The sequence below is a fragment of the Epinephelus fuscoguttatus genome, linkage group LG4 (assembly GCF_011397635.1).
Source record: "Epinephelus fuscoguttatus linkage group LG4, E.fuscoguttatus.final_Chr_v1".
In the NCBI taxonomy this organism is placed as follows: Eukaryota; Metazoa; Chordata; class Actinopteri; order Perciformes; family Serranidae; genus Epinephelus; species Epinephelus fuscoguttatus.
The window spans coordinates 22,367,276-22,390,346 of NC_064755.1; the positions used below are offsets into that span (position 1 = coordinate 22,367,276).

Sequence of the window (23,071 nt, forward strand, 5' to 3'; positions counted from 1 at the left end):
ACCAGTGATTGTCAGAGGTCTGATGTTTGGAGCAGCCAAATGGTGCAGTGGGTAAGTTGCCAAGTGGTTGCAGGTCATGAATCTTTGTAACTGCAGGGACAGTGTATTTTTTGGCATAACAGGACTTTGGAGCAAGGGGCGTTTGTTTTTTGAAGATAACATTCTCTGACTGAATAGGTTTTTTTTGTGTTGACATGGGCACTACATAGAAAGAAACTCTTTTTTTTTTTCTTGGTGAAAATGGAACACGACAACAGTGATATTCACACCAGACCTGATGTGCGTAGTTGCCATGCAGAAAAGTAGTGTAGTGCAGTGTTTCTTGAAATTATAGGCTAATTTTTACAGCATTGCTGGATTTTCTTACTACATCTCTGAATTCGAAGCTGGCAGGTATGACTTTGTAACTGTGTTGTGTGCAGTCAAGTGCTTTAAATCTATGATAGCGGTCTCGAAAGCAGATAAAAGTGTTGACCTGAAAAATCTAAAGTCTACAAATGACTCTCACTCTGACTCCGCGCTTCCTGCGAGCAATCAAGGCAACAAAATAGTGACCTCCTTTTCTTGTAGTAAAAGAGGTTGTAAAGGAAGTTTGCTCCCTCGTCTCCTCTTGGCTTTCCTGAATCATTCATACGCGCCGCTGTGCTAATGAAAATAGCTGTGCACTCAGCTGCTGCTTCCAGCCAACGAGCATCATAGATAGGGCTCTGGAGGTTCTTCTCTACTGGAGGATGGAGAAGCACTGTCATTATTCTAATGACCCTTAATATTCCTCTAACGACCCCAGTCTCAGCTCACTGCTGGGTTAATTCACACATCCAGAAATGTTTAAATTTATGTTCACACACTCGAGTTCAATATATATATCATATATTACTACTGGTCTCCTGTTTTGGAACACTCTGACAAAATGTTTTCAGTAATATAAGATGCCTGATCCATGACACACGTGTGCTGCTGGTAAGCGTTCCCATAAAAGTATCTAATTCACCCTGCCTTCATTTGATGGTTCACTGAAACAGGCCTCGTCTTAGCTCATGTCTGCATGTCTTAACATTTGTGTGTGTGTGTGTGTTGGGTGTACGTGTGCATTGCCATATGCACGCTCAGTAAGCAAGCAGCCTGGAAAGGGTGCAGGTGATTTGAATATTTCTAATTTAAGTATGCAAAGTGGCCAGATAACCCTCTGTTTTCCAGCCTCTTCCAGCAATTAGAGAAATAAATAAATAAATAAGCAGTCTAATTAGGATGCAGAGGGGAAATGTAGAGGAAGGAAGCGTTTTCCCAACTCCGGTTTTTCCATCCCACGTGCAGTGCATGAATAATCCAAATCCTGTTCTGGCCATAAACACTAATCTTTATTGCTTCAGTCACAAATCATCTATTGGATATATGAAAATGACCAAATCTCCAAAATAGGTCGATGGATTCTATATCCACATATGTCAGTGACATCTCAGCCCCTGCAGCAGTGGGGTGAGAGCTGATAGTGGAAGCACAGTATGTCTAAGGAATAGGACAGATTACTGTTTCCTCTGACAGATGCCTGTGCCTGTAAACAATGTTAAAGGGAAACAGCAGCTTAACGACCAAACTCATTACAGCAGGCGGCGGATCAAAGCAACTAGGGATTCTGATGTCTCCTATTTACAATGTGCGTGTGTCTGCAGAGGTAGACTGCATGTGTGACTGCATGTTATTGTATCTAAATGTGTGCGAGCGCACATTTGTGTATCTATGTGTGCGAAGGATGCAGTGTAAAGCAGTTTTTCATTCCCACAGCCCGAGTGCTTTGCAAAACCACAGGGGCCCGAGTAATCTACCTCTAACCAAGCGTTACGGGTAATAGAAACCTGACGATCACATCCATCAGACTTTCCTTCTCGTTCTCATTCCTCTTTCATTCCTCATTTCCTCATTCTCAATCCACACTTCCTTCACTTGGAGATTTCATTTCTTCCTAATCAAAAGATTTATGGCTACATGCAGATAAATATGAAGGCTGCAGACCACAGAAAGCACAAGTAAGCCCAGTACCTAGATTTAATACTTTAGAGATGGTTGGATGAAAGCTCCTCGCCTGCTGAGTTAACATTCCCAAAGTCTTATATAAGTGGGCTAACCCTGTGTTGAGTCATGTTTAGGCCATGCAATCCAGGTTACATTCCTGGTCAGCCAGTTTATTCCCTAAACCTCCCTGTGCAGGGAGTCTGATGTTTAATCAGCGCGTTTTTTTTTTGGTGACAATTAATGAGAGAGCATCTGGAAAGAGACGTGAACATATGTTGGCCTCTGGTCTCAAACTGCAATTATGCACCGGAGAGGTCACCCGTATAAAACCCAGTGGGAAGAGAGAGGAATAATGTCGAAAGACAAATGCAGTGAGTTAAATGCACTTTTTGAGATGTAAGACAACTACTGTGATTAAAAATTAAGAAGAAACAGTGGGAAAACTTACAAAGACATCCATGAGCATGTGCTCCAAGGTCACCTCTAAGTCCTCGAGTCGGGCTGCAAGAGTCATCCTTTAGCTGATCCAAAAAAAAAAAAAAAATGCCACCGAAAATAGTAAAGATTTTTCAACAAAGTGAAAAACTGCAATCATGGGATACTGACAGATGACTTAAATGAGTCAGTCAAATCACGTCAGTCATGCAACTTCCCAATTCTGCAAATGATCGTACCATGGCAGCTTCTAACAGTCCAGCCTAATTTGTCCACATTCTGATCTCATTCTCCATCCAAGACAGCTTCCCAAACGACCAGCTGTAGTCCAAATCTGATAAACAAACACGTCTATCTCCACTAAACTTGGCTCCGTAAACCGTCTGGATTCCGGTTAGTGTTCCAAATGTTTCCAAAGAGAGCAGGGGGTTGGTCCTCTCAAAGTGCTTTGATGGCTCCTTTGAGCAACCTATGGCTGCTGATGAGGATTTGTGACTGACTAGAGCCTTGTGGTCCTGTCTTCAGATCTGAGTTATGATCCATGGGTGAGATAACGACTCTGACATCTCCCTGGCAGAGGGAGGGCAGAGGGTGGGTCTCACTGTTCTTAGGATGTACAGAGGAAGATGAAGCATACGCTAATAGTCAGACAAGCGACTACCATGTGATGAAGTCATACATTCCGGGACATTTTTTTTATATCTTTCAATCTCACATTCTCTAAGTTGTATGAACAGGACATCTACTCCCTCTTTTTTCCACTTTCTCTCTCCCTGTTTTTCTCTGTGCCCTTTCACGTCTCTGTCCACAGTGGACGTCTTTGTGTGAAGGGAGAGCCTGGGGCAGCTGATGCCCAGTTCTGGGTGCTCTTGGCTGGGGTCATCCTCTCTCACACTGGGCCTCTCATCAATGGGCCTTTGTGGGGGCCTCATTAAGGGCTGGCCCTGGATGCTGAGGCTCCAATTGACACAAACGGGGAAAACAACGGCGGTATGGCCTGGATCTATGACTGGAAGCTTATGTAACAGCGACAGGGAGGGGTGAGTGGGGGTTCCAGAGGACAGGGCATGTGGGGTAGAGGGCTGATTGGGAAGGAGGAAGGTAAGAAGGAAGATAAGGGAGTACAGCAGAGGGGAAATGATTCAGTGAGGGAGGAAGGAAAGTAGAAGAAAAGAAGGGAAGCAGGGGGACGAAGGATGTTGGTGGGACGCTCCGTGGAGAGGAGTTGTTTTTGTTTTGCTGGCCTGTGCTGATGGAATGTGGCCCCCATTCTTTCTGTGTTAACTACACTGACAAAGAAAGAATCTGAGGGACTGAGTCAGACAGTGGGGGGTAAAGGGGAGAGTGAGTTAAGCTGGGCTGTACTAACAAACAGGATATGGCTGAATACAATAATAAGCCATAAGGAGGGAGACACAAACTACATTTACATGCACCAGAGTAACCCAGTTAGGGGCGATACTGGGCTACTGCAGGAAACCTGGCCATGCAACTAGCTGATGATCCAATTACTTTGACATAATTTACAATATTTCAGAGGCAAGGTTGGTTTATGTTGAGTGTATTAGAACCTGTTACTTTACACTTGGTTTTAAAATGCATTTCAGTTATCTGAACACTGGTGGACAGCCGAGACACATTGCCATTCACACCTGTGTCTATCACGTGACTCCAGCTGACCACTTGGTTTCAGATTTCCCTTCTGATTTCACTGGCATCGTGGCTAAATGAGGGGCCTTACATGTAATTTATAGTTCTGCGTTGAATTGACACGTAGGTTACGGCATAGGCTCCACGTCGATTTGGAGCCTACACTATAAGCTACGCTGTAGTCTAACATGCACCTCCCCAGAATTGTAACTACACGTCTCAGTGACGCAGACTTCCTGTCTGTCACTGTATACTGACACCATTTCCCTCAGTGGAAACGGAGCTTGTATTTACTTTTAGTTCACAGATAAGAAACAATAAATTGTGAAGACAGTAAGGCCTCCACTAAAATAGCATTTTAAGTCTTGTGTGTGATCTATCCTTAAGGGATTTATACTTCGGGATTTATCCAGGTTTCATACGAGAAGAGGGGAAGATTGTCGGCTGCTAGGGTAATAAATACAATGTAAAATGCCATAGGCTTGTGCTAATAATGTTAGCATTTTGTATTTCTTTGGAAAACGTGTTTAGTACAGGACAGTTGTTTTATTAGTGAACATTGTGAGTTGTTATGGAGTCATACTGTGTGCCGTTACCTTGTTAAATGATGCCGTTGTCCCTGGTTGCTTATGAGAAGAGGAAAAGATCGCTAGTTGCTAGGCTAATTTATACAATGTAAAATGCTATAGGCTTGTACTAATAACGTTAGCATGTTGTATTTGTGGGGAAAATGTGTCCGGATTAACACAAGTGCTTTGTCTGTGACTGCTGCGAGTTGTAGTGAAGCTGATTTGTGTACTTGTTTTTCAAATTGTCTCTATTAAGCCATGATTAATGTGTGTTTTGAATCAACTAAACTTAACAGCTCTTCACAGAAACCTCTGCCACCGACCAGTGTTTTGGAGGTGTAACTGCAGAATGACACAGACACACCACCGCAGTAGTAAAAATGCTCACAACGGCATAGGCGACGTGCGTAGGCGACGTGCGTAGGCGACATGCGTAGGGTCTACACACAACCATAAATCCCCTCTTAGCTGTAGAAAGTAGGCTATCTTGGTTTTGAAATGATACCGTACGCCTTGCTTCTCTCTCTTGTTGCAGATCTATGTGCCCCTCAGATTGCACCACATCTTTTCACTCCTTCTTGGTCAAAAAAGTCTTAAATGCTTTTTGACAGATGCAAAAAAAATGCAGAAAATCAAATTTTCAATTGCTTATCCAAAGCCAGGTCGCAGGGACAGCAGCCTGAGCAAAATATTCCAGACATCCCTCTCCCAAGCAACGCTTTCCAGCTCCTCCTGGGGGACCACGAGGCATTCCCAGGCCGAGAGGACGAGATATGTAATCCCTCCAGCGTGCTCTTGGTCTGCCGCGGGGCCTCCAACCAATTGGACGTGCCCGGAACATCTCAGACAGAGGGCGCATCCTAAGCAGATGCCCGAAAGTTTATTGAGAGAAACTTTAATGACAGACCGACATTTTCAAGTCGGTTTGCAAACATTACTGACACAACGCAAGGTTGAATTTGTTTTTAAACAGGCAGCAATGGATGAAAATTACAAACTTGGTGTACAATGACCTTTGCTATGCAAAATTACATGATGGGTATAAGCCAAATGACTAATTCAGTAAGCAGAATACATACATTGTTCTCCTTGAACCAATGTATTTTGATACACCTCTAAAAAGCTTGACACCTATCCTGAAGGTCACACCTCTTTCTTTCTTTACCGATCCCTTCACTACTTTGTCTAAAATTTAACCTTTTTCCACCTGCTACTTGTCTTTTCTCTCTTCTTGCTTTATATCTCTCTCTCTCTCTCTCAGCACTAATGTGTATCAGAGACATCCCTCTCAATCTTATCTCTCCCTCCTGTCCTCCTCCTGCCCTCTTCCTAAACCACACAGATCCAGAGTGCCAATGACCTTTGCCCTCTGACCTCTCCTGGGTGTGGGGTCGGCTGGATCCGCCGCTCATCAGTTCTCACATCAACTCTGTGGTCAGGAGCACTAGGGTGTGACCGACTCAATTGCACAGCCACACACACACATGCGTGCACACACTTACACGGAGGCCATAATACACTTCACTGGGTGTTAAAGATAGAGTGCACAGATCCATCAGTCTTTTGTTGCCCTCAGGAGGCCTCCCTGTCTTCCTGAAGTTGCTCCTAATGCTGCCTGCTGTGAATATGTAACACCACACCATTAATAACTCAGAAATATCCCTCTAATTCTAATCTGCATGCCGCTCATGCATTATAAATACCCTCCGGCGTGGTGAAGATGGACAGTATATGGCCGCTAAGACTTGTGAAGCAGGTGGCACGTGGAGTCTGAATGTTGTGAAGAGTGTTGAGAGCGGCAGGTAGCCTATCTAGGCCCAGCATTCGTCATTAGTGAGAAGCTTAGCCCCCAACTGAGAGGCGACACAGGACAGCATGTTCCAGTGTGACTCACTGGTACGGTTAGGGTTAAAACCCAGATTTCTGTGTATAATCCAGTGTGTGTGCGATGGCAAATGAAGGTAGAGGAATAAATCGTCAGTGTAATGTTTACAGCAGTCATCACAGAGAGAGAGCTGAACATCACCTCACCTCTTTTGCATAATACACAGAAGCAAACAACACATTATGTTCCATCGCACACATACAAGGAACACTCGTGCTTACAAATGCACATCCACAAACATATTACTGTTTGATTTACACAAAAGAGGGAGTTTGAACAGCCAGGCTACCGTTTCTGCACAGATTCATTTGAATATAAAGATAGAGTTTACAAGGACCCCCTGTGAACACTGCCTCGTGAACATTATCATGCGCACATAAACAAACAATAATGATACATTTAAGTATAAAGACATGGTAGCAGATTCAACAAATAATGACCGTCTACGTCGACTAGTGTTAGCTAAAAATCAACCTCATCTACATCGTACAGTACCTTAAGAAGAAACGTGCCGAAGCAGTTTAAATCGGAGGAGCGTTTCCATCTGTCTCCACCACCAGTTTCCTCATGGAAGCTGACTGCCTCAGTAATCCAGTAAGCAGTGAGAACACCAGAGCAGCTCAGACAGTGCATCACAAAACTGGCCTTAACGAGCCTCTCTGATTCTGATTGATAGTAAAGGCTCCTTTTGGTCTTTACTTCTAATTTTGAGCAAAGAGCGCAGAGTGTGTCTGTGTGAGCCTCATTGATCGTGATGTCCACCTGGCTTGGAAAATAGGGATATGTGCTAATCAAACTGTGGGCAGTCTTCCAAGTGGTTTGAGGTTTGCGCGCACACACTTACACACTCGAAAATAGTATCTATTCCAGACATGTTGATAAAGCCTCTTAAGCACCTGTTTGTAGCTAACTGTCTAAAGGGTTTACTGCCAGTCTTATACACTAGGCAAATAGGTGTTAAAGTCTGCAACACACAGCACCTCGTCTGCTTGGTATTGTTACCCTTCTGTTGCATTTTTCTGTGCCTGTAAGCATTATTATTATAAACATATCTTTATTTAATGTAGGCCTGTTTCTGTCTTTGGGTATTTTTATCCCTTTTGCTGTCAGTTGTTCTGTCTTTTCCTCTTTTCTGTCTCCATTCATGTCTTTTTTTTTGTCAGCCTCGAGTGACGAAGGACAGCAAGTGCAGATGAAAGGGATTCTGCTAAGTCACTCTCTGCAGCACTGTTAGTAATCTGAATTTTGCTGTGTCACTTCGCACCCCAAATCTGTCATTCCATATTACAGTGAATGGCTTTCTATTTGTGTGTCTCTCCAGGCGCAGGCGTGTGCGTGTGTGTGTGTGTGTGTGTGTGTGCGCACGCGTGATTTCTAGAAAGGCCTGTGAGGGGAGAGGCAGGTGCACTCTACTATCTTATGTCATTCTTGCTGCAGTGAAAGTCACCTTGGATTGTAGTCAGACCCATTCATACTCAGAGTAACCGGGGCAAACGTTCTTTGAAATATGTGAGTAGAAAGTGAATAGAATACCTGATATGCGGGGGGGGGGGGGGAATTAGAGGGCATTCATATGACACACACACACCTTTTTCCTTTTCTAACTTGGCCTTTGCTTCTGTTTTCCCTGTCCTACATATAAGCCTCTCACCACAGCGTGAGTGTGTGTCTGAGAGGCACTGAGCAGACAGAATGCGACAGAGGCATATTTTAGAGGCTGGTTGTATGAAGGCGCTGGATTGAGTCACGCTCCAGCATTTTCTGCCCCAGTAAACTTAGCCCACTTTACCCAGTGCCGAGGAGGCTTCCCAGCCTACGCCGTGCACAGAAATAGACACAAGGAGATGCACACGTACCCACCAACACTGTTAAGTAGATACGAAAACACTGTTTCCCTGACACTGATTTAACAATTAGCACTGTGGTAAGCAGGCATGCCCGTCTGCCGGCAAGTCTGCACTACTTTTCTGAATTACTCTACCGTGCAAACAGCACACTCACATCAAGTTAGGATCAAGACGTACACGTGAGTCCCCATCCCCAAAGTCCACACACGATTAGGAATCTGATTTGTAGCAGCGTGAGCGTTAAATGTTTGATGATACGGCTACATATTTAATCTTTACAGGCCAGATCATGAGGGGAAATGGGTTATACATGATTGTATTCCCAGGGGAGAATACTGGGATACTGGGAAAAGGGAAAACATGGGTTAACACATTTTAATGTGTGCGTGTGTGTGTGTGTGTGTGTATGTGTGTGTGTGTATGTGTCTGTGTGTGTGTCTCGGTGCTTTAATAATGTAGACATACAATTTGTAGGGTTGTACCCAACTAAGAATTATCTCAGTCGAATCAGATTTAGCTGTTCAGTATGAATATTTGACTTTTTCTTCCTTTTTTTTGAGAGTTGGACACTCAGGGTGACAGCAACGTTCACCTAATATAGTATACAAGTCATGTTAGTCCTCCGAGCTAATGTGTGCAAACTACGTTGACAGCAGTTCAAAAATGTGCAACAACATCTTTCGCTGACACTCGATATCAAACAAAAGAAGCTTTACATTCAGCATCTCTTAGCAGAAGGCAGAAGATAACGTTATCTCGGAGCCTGACAATTAAAACCTCTCTTCCTGTGAGCAGCTGCCTCTGTCTCACTCAGACTCACCCTTGGTCTGGGTCTGCAGCTGCCTGTACCAGAGAGCAGCATGAAAGTGAGGAGTGGTCACTCTGCAGTTACACCTGCAGAAGTCCCCATAAGTACACTGCACGCTGACTGACAAAAAAAAAAAAAAGAAGCTCGACTTGAAGAATCTCAATCAGAGACCATTGATAAACCAACTAACTTCACAGATTATGACAAAATTCTTTCCTCTCATAGACACCAAAGTAAATACTGGACCCATTTTTCACAAGCCACTTCAAAAACATTCTGACACTAAGATGGCATTTTTCAGAAAGACAAATCAGGAGATTTGTCTCTGTCTCAGCAACCCAGTACCATCGGATCCGGCAACACAAAATCTCTTCTCTCTCTTTTTGGTTCTGTTGCAGTTCCAGCACCTGATTTTGAACTACTCAAACTACTACTCAAAGCATTTTGACCAAAAATAAATTGGTTCTAAGCTGAAACCAAAAAGCAGGTTTTTCTTGACCTGAACTGTGATGACATCAGTAGGCGTGTCATATTCTACAGGTTGGCAAGAGAGGATGGAGAAGGAAACAATGGAGAAGTCAAGGGAGAAATCATCAATATAACACACAATGTACTCCGCAATTTTGCTACCAATGGCACTGTGAACTGTGAAACACCCTCCATTGATTACACACCCTTGATTACAATGGTTCCCCTAAAACTGGTGGATATGCAAACTGGTTCACTGAATAGCTCCAAGGTTTCAAGAAACCTGAAGGGAACTGGTTCAAGAGCCAAAGCTAATTTTAGCGAAAAAGGGGAATCTGTGATGCTGAACTGTCTGGTCTGGTGATATCAGGTAGGAGATGAAAAGGAGCAGCAGAATAAGTGGCAAACATCAAATTTGTACTTTACTTTTATTATTTTCAATCCGTTTTCATCTATCCACGCAACATTTACAACACTTCAACAATTTCCTACCATTGGTGCAGCTTGTAATGTGTTATCTTTTGCTATAGAATATCTTTGTCTCAGTTGATGGAGGGGTCTCAGACTAAGAATCTGTACAGCACTGGATGCCTGTCCTACAGATACAAATGGATGTTTGCACAGATTTAGGGTTACATCATCTACAAAAAGTAGGTGTTGGAGAGCTGCAGAGCTGCTATTGTATGTCATGTATAACCTAGAACTGTTTTCATTATCAATTAATCAGTTGATTACTTTTCCAACTGATCATTTAGACTATAAAATGTCAGAATGTAGTTGAAAATGCTCATTAGGGTCGTCAGTGGCTTGGTGGTAGAGCAGGCGCCCCATGTACAAGGCTGTTGCCACAGCGGCCCGGGTTCAAATCCAGCCTGTGGCCCTTTGCTGCATGTCCCTCCCTCTCTCTCTCCCCCTTTCACACTTGTCTGTCCTATCAATTAAAGGCTTAAAAATGCCCAAAAAAATCTTTAAAAAAAAGAAAATGCTCATTAAATGGACTGCGTTTATAAAGCACTTGCCTAGTCTTAGTGACCACTCAAAGCACTTTACAACACAAGTACCATTCACCCATTTATACAAACATTCATTCACTGGTGACCGAGGCTACTGGCTGCTCATCAGACAAGCATATACACGCATGTACACACCAGTGGCACCGGGAACAATTTGGGGTCTCTTGCCCAAGGACACCTCGACACTTTGACTGCCAGGGTCAGGGATCAAGCCACCAACCTTCCGATTGGTGGACATCTGCTCTATCCACAGCCACAGTGGCTTAGCCATTACAGTTTCCCATGGATCAAAGTGATGTCATGATATTGCTTGTGTTGTTCAATGACAATCCAAACCTCAAGATACTTAATTAACAATTAAACAAAATAAGAAAAAACAGCACATCCACATATCTGAGAAGCTGACACCACAGTATACATTCATTTTTAAGTGAGTGGCAAAACTGCTGTAAAATTGTTTATTACTTTGTAGGTTACTGAATAATTAATTAGTCGACAAATCATTTCGGCTCTACTACTACTGCCAACCCATAAACTAATGTAGGTTTTTCTGTACTCCTCCCTCTCTGGCCAAACAGTTTTCAATCCTGAGATCTCTGAGTAAGACTCATTTGTCTCCGCGCAGGATGCAGCTGTGCTTATAACCCTCGTAAACCTCTCAGTCCCTCGTAACTACACAACTCTCCTACTTTATAGACAATGAATCATTATGATCCCTCAGGCATGCACACCACAAACTAACAAAGTATGCGCACCGCACAAACAAATGCAAAGTACAAAGAGGATGCACCTGTGCACACCGTTTTACACACACACACACACACACACACACACACACACACACACACACACGTACAGTCATACTTGCATTTCCTTGTTCTTCTAATGAGCTAACATGACCTACTCATTCTGTAACCTATAACACACATGCACTCCTTCCCCCAGGAGCGCAGTAACCCAAGCCAGACTGTGCCAGCTCCACCTCTTGCTGCAGGCATGGTACTAAGCTGCTTGTTACTGTACAGATGGGCCCCACACCTCTGACAGGTGCACCGCTGCCACACAAACCAATGCCGAACGCTGGTCAAATGAGTCAGGCAGATTTTCTTTGTTACTGTGCAGAGAAGGAGGAGGAGGAGGGGGAGGAGAGCCCCTGGGGTTCAGGGAAAGACAGGCGTAATTTGAGGAGATCATCTCCACCTCCTGATATTACTCCAGGCCAACCTTCTCATCATGGTGAAAGTAAAATGTAGAATCACGGCAGTGCAGCTTGTGTATGTATGGTTTTACATTGATTATTTTAAGTAGCCCACTGGTGGGCAGCAACTACCCTGCATGTTTTATGGGCAAAGATTTAGGTCTTATGTAAAACGAATGGTATCGAACACGTAATCAGAGAGGGAGTGGGCTGACAGAGGGGGACCAGACTGACCCCCTGGGGCTACAGCCTCCCCTGGAGTCTCCTGCTAGACAGACCAGTCACCTCCCACCCTTCTCTTGCCTTTGTCCTTGCTACACCTCCTCACCTCAACAGCAGACTGAAAAAAAAAGATGTGTTGTCACAAGCAGGGCTTGATCAGTCCCAGGTTTCACTCCCGCCAAGGTCCTGTCCCTTGGTATTTACTACTTATTTACATTCAGCTCGCATCATCGCCATGGGAACAGCATGCAGGGGAGCAGCTGAAGCTACGACAGAGAAAGGAAGCAGGAAAGAGCTGAAGATTGGGCACATGAAAAATGAAAGACTGGGGGAAAAAGGGGGAGGATTTATTAGGAGGTAGATCCTATGTAATAGCCCCTCCAGAAGACAGCAGGGCTAATGGGACGGCCACTCGGTCAATGACAAAACTCATTATTTATCAAGTGCTGCCTTTAACATATGCTTCCCTCCTTCAGTCTCTTTGTCCCTCGCTGTCCTCCCCTTACTCCGTCTTGTCATTTTCTTTTCCTTGATTCTCCTTGCCTTCTCTGCTCTTTGTCATTCACCCTCTCATTGTCCCCCACTTGGACAGCAGGAAGAGTAGGATGAGGTCATTAATTATACACGTAACCGTTCCCTGGCCACCTCACACACACACACACACACACACACATACACTCTCCTCCCTCCCCACCTGGTCCTCCTCACAAGCCCTCGTCTCTCTGAGAAAGCTGTGATGACGGATGAGAGGAACTGTGGAGTTGTCCAATAAAGCTTGGTGTTTATTGGGGCCAAACGGCCAGCGCTCACACACAGCAGCAGAGCAGCAGACCACTGCTCATTAGAGCTGAAGGTCTCCGCTTATTGGCTCCATACATCAGGCAGGACATGGCGAGGAGGAGGCAGGTTGCTTCTGACAGCCACGAATCTTAAGCAATGTCAGGAGTTTTTTCTTCACCAGTGCTGACCTTCTCAGTGCTCACTTACTGCTGTGGAGAGATTCTCCCTCCACCTACACTTTACTGAAGGAGCTACTGGAAGAAGTACGGACACCACTTAAAACATACAGCCAAGAGGGCCTGCTCTGCTTCAGTGAATCGAACCCAACTGGACTTCCAAGTGCTTCTGCTCATGAGTTAGGGAAGCCTTGGGCTAGGCAAGGGGAATCCCATCACACAGCGCACTCTGGTGGTCAGCATATGAAATACAGCAGACGGGTGAGAGGCTCTGGGAGAGGGTTAGAGGTGGATGAAATAACAGAAACGGCAAATGAAAGGGGACTTTAGAGGAAACAAAATACATCTACAAGACTTAACAGTGGCAAAGAATTCCAAGGAAGCCAAATGAGATGCGGTTACATGTGCAGTGGTACAGTAACAGTCTCATAGCATCATATTGCAAAATCAGACAATTAACATTCATAAGCAGGAACAGTGGAAGCTCCCACAGAAACACAAAAGGACAGGAAAGTTGCAACACACTGGTAACCACAGACTTGGATCAGTGCCTATGGGAAACTTGTGCCTCAGCAAAAACTGCGTTGTGAGTTAGGTGTTTATCTGTTACACTATAATTTTTGAAACTGCTTGTATTGTAAGATCAGTTTAAATAATAATTACCTGACAACAAACTGCACCCACTTCAAGACCTGTTGGACAGCATTCCTCATGAGACTGATGGTGTTGGCTACTGAATGAAAGGGGTCAGCCACCTCTTTATATTCATGGACTATTAGGCACATCCTTAGTTTTGTTAGAGCTATGCACAATCCATCTCCCAGATGGAAAGAGACGACTACATTTATATGCCCAAAATATTCTGTTTTTTGCCCTTATTCCCAAAAAGACAGTATTCATACTAAGCTGTTTGTATGGCTCATAAAGAATTGAATATTCAATTGACATTCCTGTGCACATGCAGCCGGGAATACTCCGATTAACATGCCCAAGCATACTGCTTATCAGGGCAAACTATGGAAAAGTAAAATGGCTGGAGCAGCTTGAGCATTTTGCATTTCTGCATCAAAAATTGGTTTGTGTATAACGCATCTATGACAATGCACAGAGCTGACCATACAAAGGTAAGAGACTGTGCGTCGCAAGTTGCAGGAAAAACCCAAGTAGAGACAAATACTCTGAATGCACATATTCATGTCTGAGGAATGCTCCTAAAACCCAAACGATATCAGCATATCCCACGTCTTAATCAGAAAATTCATGTGGAATAGTCTAATCCAGACACGTATCAAATTCGGAACACTATCCCATTTGGACAAAATAGTGGAATATTATTTGTGTGCATGTAAACGTAGTCACCGACTATGTGTCTCTCCCAAATACGCATGCATATTTAAAATCAGGTATGTCAGACAACTTGCAAAAATGCATGTACAAACAGAGTACACAGCAAATAACAACAGCTGTTGCTGAAAACCAGACACATCCACATACAAACACCTCTAGACATGTATTAATGGCCTTAACTGCAATGGCAGATGCTCACATCTGCTCAGGATAAAACAAACACATGTATGCGCACACACACAAACACACACAGGGCTAAGTTATAAATCTGACACACGTCACATTTAATTGTTCTAACAAGCGGTAATGAGAGCACGGAGGGTCAGAGAGACACTTACGATGATGTAAGTATTCCTTGGGGGATGGATGAGCATCAATCTGGCAACCTTGATTTCATATTTGGGTTTAATTCAGCGTAAAGGCAGCTGTCTACACATGGGAAAAGGTTGAAAATAGGATACCTGGCAACCGCTGTGGAGCGTTCATAACTAGAGTAATGGATTGGCGATTAGATGAAAAAAATCTGACAGGAAGGGCCCAATAAAACACAGAGGACTACCTACACCTCGTGATGAAGCAAGACAGAGGATAGGCTTACACTTATTTGCGGACAGACAACTGGCAATGGTTTTGCATTGCAAAGACAAGTGAAACTGGCAAACTTGTTTATCTCTGTTGTCATTTTCTGCCGTAACACTTAAAGATACACAGCTAAACATGGTGGTCCAATCTATCTTATGTTTCTGCTGTGCTTATCTTTTGTACTGTGCTATTTTGCCAGCATCTTTGATACACCAAATCTATCAGCACAGAAAGCAACGTACTGGTGTGGACTGGATCCACTGCTAAACATATTTTAACCCCCTAAAAAGACCCACCAAAAAAGTCAATATCAGTTTAAGTGTGCACTATTTTTGGAATACTGTCTGCAGTTTGCCTTACACACAACTCAAGGCAACGGTAAACCAGCAACTCCTGTGTACTTCTAATAAAATTACTTTGTCAACTGAGTCTGGTGGCTTTGAGATAACGGCTTCAGTTCCCTGTTGGAAAAGGCTGTTTGACGGCAAGGAAGCAGTGCAAATATTCTAAATATAGCACACACTTAAACTAATACTGTTTTTTTTTTTTAGATAGGCCTTTTTCAGGTGGCTAAAAACTAATTGAGGCAGTGTTCGCTCAGCATTATTTCATTTTATGTAAGTAATGCAGGGATCTTCTACCTGGAAGTTACTGTTAACCAAACATTATGAGTCAGTCTATACTTAATTAATGGCCCCCAATATGTGCACTCCGACTCCAATTTAACTTTATTTATAGAGAATCTTTCGTACATTATGAAGCCCAAAGATCCTCACATAGCAAAGTTGAAACAACATAAAATAAAAGTCAAACACACACACACTCTTTGCAAGCAATCCCTTAGTGTAGGTCTATTTCAGAAAGACTTTTCAGAAAAGACTGCTTTTTTTATAAAAAGCATGTCCCCACTGCTGAGATCACTAAAGCTGCATGGGATTGGTAAACTGCCTTTGGTGTCATGGACTACTGCTTCAGAAAATCAAGAGCTAAAAATCAAGAACGTCTCTAAAGAATCACCTCCCCCCTCCACATCCAATCATCTTGGCATCCTCAACCATCACCGTCTCTCATTCCATCCATCCATCCATCCATCCATCCATCCATCCAGACACTCTGAACCAGCTAGTCCCAGCCTTGCTGCCTAGAAGCTGACAGCCCTACATCAATAAGGCTGGCTGGTGGCAGCATATGGATCCGTACGTCGAGGAGATGTTATGGAGCATGCAAATTGACCAGTGTGTATGCATGTGTTTGAGGGTATGCCTGTTTTGTGTGTGCATTGGTATAGGTACAGGAGGTGTTCAATGTCTTTGTCTCCTTGAGCAGTCGCATGTTTCTAATTCATGAATTAGACATTAGAGCACCAGAGCATAAGAGGTGCAAATGTCAAATCCGTGCATGCTATCTGCACCTCAAACTGAAATGACTACGCTTTGAAAAAAAGGAGAGGGATGCTTTAAAAGGAAAAGACAAAAAGGAAATGAGCTGTAAAGTGTGTAATACTATGGTCTGTCACAAAATGTTCCACTGTTTTTGTTTTGTCTTTTACAATTCTCAGGAGCTGAACAAATATTCTACAAGGACAATGCCTAAATATTGCTTTTAATGGTGCCTCTCTTTGAAACAAAAATGGCAGCATTTTTTCTTTTCTTTTGTGTTTTTTCCTCCTTTTGTCCCTGTTCACTGCAGTTTCCATTGCTATTAACTCCCTCTGTTGGCTTGGGGAGAGTGTAGACCTTCGATACATGTGCATTCACAAGTTACCTCTTTTCATCTGTCACTTAGGAGCTTCGCCAGGAGGCCGTAATACATGGAGGTCCATGTGATCACCCCTAAATGGGCGCCACAGCCAACCAGTAGTAGCTCAGTGCAGGTACAAAGATATGATCCTCTGCGGCTTCCTACCTGCTAGTTTGCCAATTATGCTCAAAGGGGCACCCAGGCCAGTAGCCAGAAACACCGCAGCCAGGGATCGAACCTGAGTCCCTGCGGTGGTGGAGGAGCGATTTTCCTCTGCACTACCTGCTGCTTCAGGCCGCATTTGTAATTGAAATAGAGCCAGTATCCCTGAGTGCATTAGAATAGGTCAGAGCTGGACCAGCGCAGTTGCTGCTGGAGACCAACTATGTGTATTATGTTGAGTTGTTTTACGGCGTGTTCTTCTGTTGATATGAATGTCCTTCGCACCTTGAAAAATTAGGTACCACAATACATGCTGTTGTTTTGCCGCTACCCTCTCTCTTTCCCATAACAACGCACCTTCTCTCTCTCCCCTCAGGACAATGTTGACTCCGAGCATGGTCAGCCAATCAAATTTCAGCAGTGCTGCTAGTGACTGCTGCCAGCGTCCTCTCTGCTCATGCAAAGAGGTCACAGTTCAGAGCCCGGGGGAAGGATGTATAGAGATGGAGGCAGGCTGGCTTAAAAGAGGGGACAAATGGTCTAGAAATGGTGGGTCTCTGGTGGAGCTGAGGTGAAAACGGCACAATAGAGAGTGGAGGAAATGCTTAAGTACGTGTGACTGGAGGAGATAAGAAAATAATAGGGTGAGGGGAAGAAAGAGACCGCTATTTCCTGTGCGAGCCTATGTATGTGTATTTGTGTATGCGTAAAATTGTATGTGCTATGTAGATCTACAGATTGGGTGATGTATGATACCTGTTCGACGCAGGGTCACCCTTTGTCGTAGGGGTGACACTACCAATCCTCTGCTCGTTCATCAAAGGTGTGTGTGTGTGTGTGTGTGTGTGTGTGTGTGTGTGTGTGCGCGCACGCGCTTGTGATTACATACCAATATAGGAAAGTGTAATTGCCATTCTGATTCTCCGAAGGCTAAAAGCAGTACAGGGAAAGCTCTCTTGGGACTATCCATTCTATGCAATTACACAGATAGAGTCAATAATACATAATGGGACTGCTGGAGGCTCTTTAATCTAAAGTGCATGGTTTTAACATTGACATACAAACACAAGTGCATTTAACTGAAGCATGGTGTTACAGTAAATTTCTCATTACGATCCTCATGTGTCTTACTGTGTCCTCTACCTATCTTTTTGGACACCTGACTAATTTTCTTTCCCGTCTTTCAGCTGCCTTCCTTGGAAATCATTTTTAAAAATGCCTGTAGACTGATGGCAGCCAATGAAGTGGAAAATCTGCACCCCGTGTTTCCATGACAACACCTAACATTAAGTGCATCACTGGCTCGCTTCTATGGGCTGCTCAATTGCGCTCTGATTGATCTCATCGCTCGGGCCTCTTCAAGGGGACAAGAGTACATTTGACATGCTTGACACAGCGGGGCACGCTCACATGCGCAGAAACACACACACGCTCACGCCGACACAATCGGAGATGGCGTATGGCCGACGCGCAGTGCCACATCTTCAAATGGGGATGTGCGGCAGAGAGGAAAAGCTTCAAACGGGGGAACTGTGGGAGGATCTCTCTCAACATGGCATCCCACTGATCTCATCTTACACAGTAAAGCAACAGTTCTGCCTCTCTTTATCTTCATCTGCCTCCGTCTGTGTCATAAATGCACAGATTTGTGTCCCAAAGGATGTGTTAGTCTTATGTTGGGATTAGCATTTTCCTTGTACTCTTTATGTACACTGTAGAAAAAGGTCAAAAGCTAATCAAGCTTTTAAATATTATTTACTATAATTAGCTATAATTAATTAACAGTGTGGCTGTTTAGCAACGCTACCCAAGGCACATCAAAAAAGTTAAAGCAATTTCACCTTTCAATTATCAATACCTAACTAAAAAAGGTGTAAGGTATGATCTCTCTAAAAAAATGTGCTTTCTTCCACAATGGGAGAGCTGGATTTCATTTATTGTTACTTTACATTAAATCAAAGTACAGTGACTAAATGTGCAAAATAAAATCTATTGTTGCACCATCCCTTACAGAAACTACCCTTGACATTGCACTTAGGCTAAGATGACAGCTGGGAGATGAGGCTTTACAATGTGTGTGTGTGTGTGTGTGTGTGTGTGTGTGTGTGTGTGTGTGTGTGCCTGAGCATGTGTGTTAGTTTGCATGTGCCTCATGTGGTTCCAGCCACCAGACATCCCCCCTTTGCTGCTTACTTTGGCCTTTAAATGCTGCCAACCAACCTGCTGTGTATTGAATGTGTGTGCATGTGTGTGTGTTTCAGTGTCTGAGTGCGTTGCCAAAGACAGCCCCACCTTGTGCCGCAAATCCAAACCCCACAAGCCCTGCCTTTCTCTCCTAATTATTTTCATCCAAGCAGCGAGGCGGTGGGCTTCAGGGATGCGGGTCTGGTCACTTCCCTTTTGGCTGCTTCCTCCTCTCCTCTGTGCCACCCTGACCTTAACCATCCTGACAGCCGCCTGCCCGTTAATGAACCAGGTGGATGGATGGATGGAGGGGGAAAGGAAGGAGCAAAGGGGTGCGGGGGGAGCGAAAGAAACATGTGGTACCCAGGGCTTGTTGGGATTTTGGGGGGGAGGGTGAAATGAGTCAGAATGATGTCAAATTAGGATGACTGTGATGGTTTGCACGTGATGCCATGGAGCTAAATCAGTGTGTATGTGTGTGTGTGTGTGTGTGTGTGTGTGTGTGTGTGTGTGTGTGTGTGTGAGAAATGGCCATTCCTTAATTAAATAAATATGTGTTTGCGGGTTGAATGTGCATGTATGTCCAAGCCCTTGGCCATTTCTGTAATGGCTCCATCTGTCATGTGCAGCTGGACGCACACACACACATATGCACACGTGACCTGAAGAGGAACGAGGCTAAAGACGAGAGAGGTGGTGAGATCGTGCCGAAAAAGAAAGCTAGCCAGCAGATGAGCGACAGTAGTGAGAGAGTGATGGAGTTAACCAGAGAGGAAGAGCAGAGGAGTCTCTCTGATTAGACTGATGGAGCATTGACAGGGTTAATCTCTTGGTAACTACTCCCTATTGATCCACTAACACACAAGAGGAGTCGACTGGAGACACACACACACACACACACACACACACACACACACACACACACACACACACACTAGTTGACTTGTGTAGAAGATGTGCCATACAACCGCACACATTCTCCAGGGGAAGATGTCTATGAAGCTAGATCTCCTTGGTCTACTGACCTATATGCATATATTACATACAACTGGGGATACCAACAGGGAACTTGATCTTTCACTTTTAGATTCTTTGCGGGTGTCTTCTGTTCTTGTGCCTGTCTAAATCTGTCCTTTCTCTCTCATCTCTGCCTCAAAAAGATAAGAAGCGTGCACAGTTAAGCGGAGAAGAGATGTGGAAACCGTGTGCAATAATGTCTATGTGAGTCAGTAACGTCCTGGCTGCGATACCAAACTATAACATCCCATTAAAAAGACATACAGAGAGACTATACAACAAAGAGGAATAAGCGTGAGCAAAGTTTATGGACGCTGAGGATAACAAATTGGCAACTTCTTTCAGATTCCCTCAGGATTACTTTGCTCACTATACTCTGCATGATCTCTGTGTGTGTCGTGTTGACCTGCTTTTCTGTTGTATGTAACTACACAAAGGCAACACAGCTCACTGATGCTTATTTTATTTCATTTTGCTGCTTCACTGCCCATTACTGTCATCCTAAATAAAGAAACAGCGAGGAAGAGTGATGCAGAGAGTGGGGGAAAAAACAGAAAACGTGCTGGAGTGAGGTAAAGGGAAGGGAGATATGAGTACAACTCCTTTTAAAGTCCACGAGATAGCCTACACAGCCATCTCAGCACAATTTGCCCATTTAAGCGAGCTGGGGGATTAGGAGTGGTGCAGCTTTTACAGGCTATTGCTATTCCCTGTCTGTTATCTTGGGGTTGGGGTCACCTTTTGTGTATCCCTGAAGCAAGACCTAGAGGCATACTGCCCTACAAAGACAAGAAGAAATTGATTTTTTCTTCTTCTTTTTTGTCTTTTGACGTTAAAAAAAAAAAAAAATACTGAATAGGGTTTTGGTTTTATATGAGTTAAAAACATAACCAGAAATGCCACCACTTTTTTTTTATCAAGGCACAGGATAAACTTTGAAGTCATTTTTCTCAGATTTACCACAGATGCTGTTGTGCTCTTTAGCTGCCACTGAGAAACACCTTGACATTGCTCCGCTTTTACTTTGTTCCCCTCTTTATTTTCTCATCTCTGCTGCTGTTTACAAGTAAACTGAGAGATAGGACAAAAAAAAAATACAGGAATCAAAGTCGCTGTTTTCACTAGATTGCCCTTTTTATCTCTGAGGGTGAGAAAAAGCGTATTAAAGCGAGATTATGCAGTGTAAACTTTGAGAGACTCCTGCTCTGGCTCATTACACTGTGATTCATTCACATAAATCTACCAAAGTGACTTTGATGCCAAAACTGAGATACACAGATCAACTGTGGGGCATGTGAAGCTCAATGTGGCTGATGAAGATAAATGCAAAAGTCATTTAGTCATTGAAAGTGATTCCCACAGCTCTTGGGCAAATCTGGCCAGGGTGGCAGACAGCACAGATATAGCCGGCTTGATTCCACGCCATAACTTTGAAGCCAAGTCTATCTCCAAACAGCCCGCTAACACTCCTCTTTGGATTAGATCATGGGCCGATCTGCAAACACCAATTACAGCGCTGGTGTTAACTGCCAAAGACACGGCGAGGGGCCCGACAGACAGACAGACAGACAGGCAGGTGGGCAGACAAACAGGACAGAGAGGCGAGAAATAGACAGACACACACTTGGCTTAAAAGCAAAAAGGGAGCGTGTGGCACATCATGCACGAGGGGGGAGAAACTACAATGAAATGAAGAGAAGAAGAAGGGCGAGTTGCAAAGGTGAGGGAGGAGAGGTGAGCAGACGGGGGTACTCGTGTGTGACAACACCATCAGGTCATCCCAGTGGCTTAACCCTTTCCACACCCCCGCATCTCCTCGAGGCTCGTGTGGGAGTCACTATATGGTTTTGAGCTAATCCCATATGTTGGACTACGATCAAACAGACTATAAAATACGTGCAAATATTCACAGTTGATGAAGGATGCATCGAGGATTTATTTTTGGTTGTATAGGTCTGTACCAGTGGTGATAAAATAAGGAGGGGGGAGGGAGGGCGGGATGTATAAGAGAGAGCCAGGTTGCTAAATCATCTTTGTCCTCTTGGGGACAAGCAGGCTGAAGGGGGAAGAAGGCAGAGCAAAGATGAAGAATACCCAAATAATTTAATTTTAGGGTGCAAAGCTGATTCAGATTGGGGCTGCATGTTAGATCAATGTCTAGATATGGTTGTAATTGTGAGAAACAGTATCACTCTCCTCTCCTGCCAAAAATGCAATCATACCTTTATAAATATTAATAACATTATCACAGCTTCAATATTACAGCTGACTCTCCCTCCCTCACACGCTAACTCTCACTATAATATATCTCACACATGAAACCCCAACCAGAACAAACAGGTTTTCTTCTCATATCACAGCTGGGAGGGAGACACCTCTCAGGGTCCATTACTGTCCACACAATGGTGCTGGATGTCACATGCAGGCACATGGACACAGACAAACACCCAAGTGTGTTCTGACAGTAACACGAGCACACACATACACACACACACACACACACACACACACACACACACACACACACACTTCATTTTCTTCTTTCATTAGCTTTCTGTATGGCACAGACACAGACATCCACTGTCAGACAGATGCTCTGAGCCCAGTGAGACACCAACCTAAAAGCTCCCGTGTTAGACAGCGACACGGATATCGAACACAGAAGGTCATGCATGGCGAGAACAATAGTGAATTGCCACTTTCAGATATTCGCCCAATTCACTGTACAAACTGAACCCAGTTCCTCCCTTGCACATCCTTCTCCACTCCTTTTTTCCTCTATCCTAAATCAAAAGGACAGTGGTTTGTACTGAAGGGAGAAAGGCACCACTCTGTAACACTGAGTCATTCTTTCAAAGCAAAGCCTTGTGAATCTGTGCACTGACAAACACACACACAAATGCACACACACACACACACACTGTGCATGCAAACTGTGTTTAAAATTTCTGCAATGCTTAAACATGTTTATATACTAA

At 44.0% G+C, this 23,071-nt stretch overlaps 1 protein-coding gene across 4 annotated transcripts in view; it reads right to left on the minus strand.

The window, feature by feature from the left end:
* The window catches only part of frmd4a (FERM domain containing 4A), a 125,199-nt gene that overhangs the window by 79,504 nt on the left and 22,624 nt on the right, over nt 1-23,071 (minus strand). Inside the window, exon 1 of one of the 4 annotated variants that reach the window (XM_049573774.1) lies at nt 2,459-2,966. The exons of the other annotated variants lie outside the window; for them this stretch is intronic. Within the exon in view, the coding sequence (XP_049429731.1) occupies nt 2,459-2,524 (66 nt within the window). The 5' untranslated portion in view covers nt 2,525-2,966. Of the gene's footprint in view, nt 1-2,458; nt 2,967-23,071 lie in introns of those variants that run through there. 4 annotated transcript variants of the gene reach the window in all.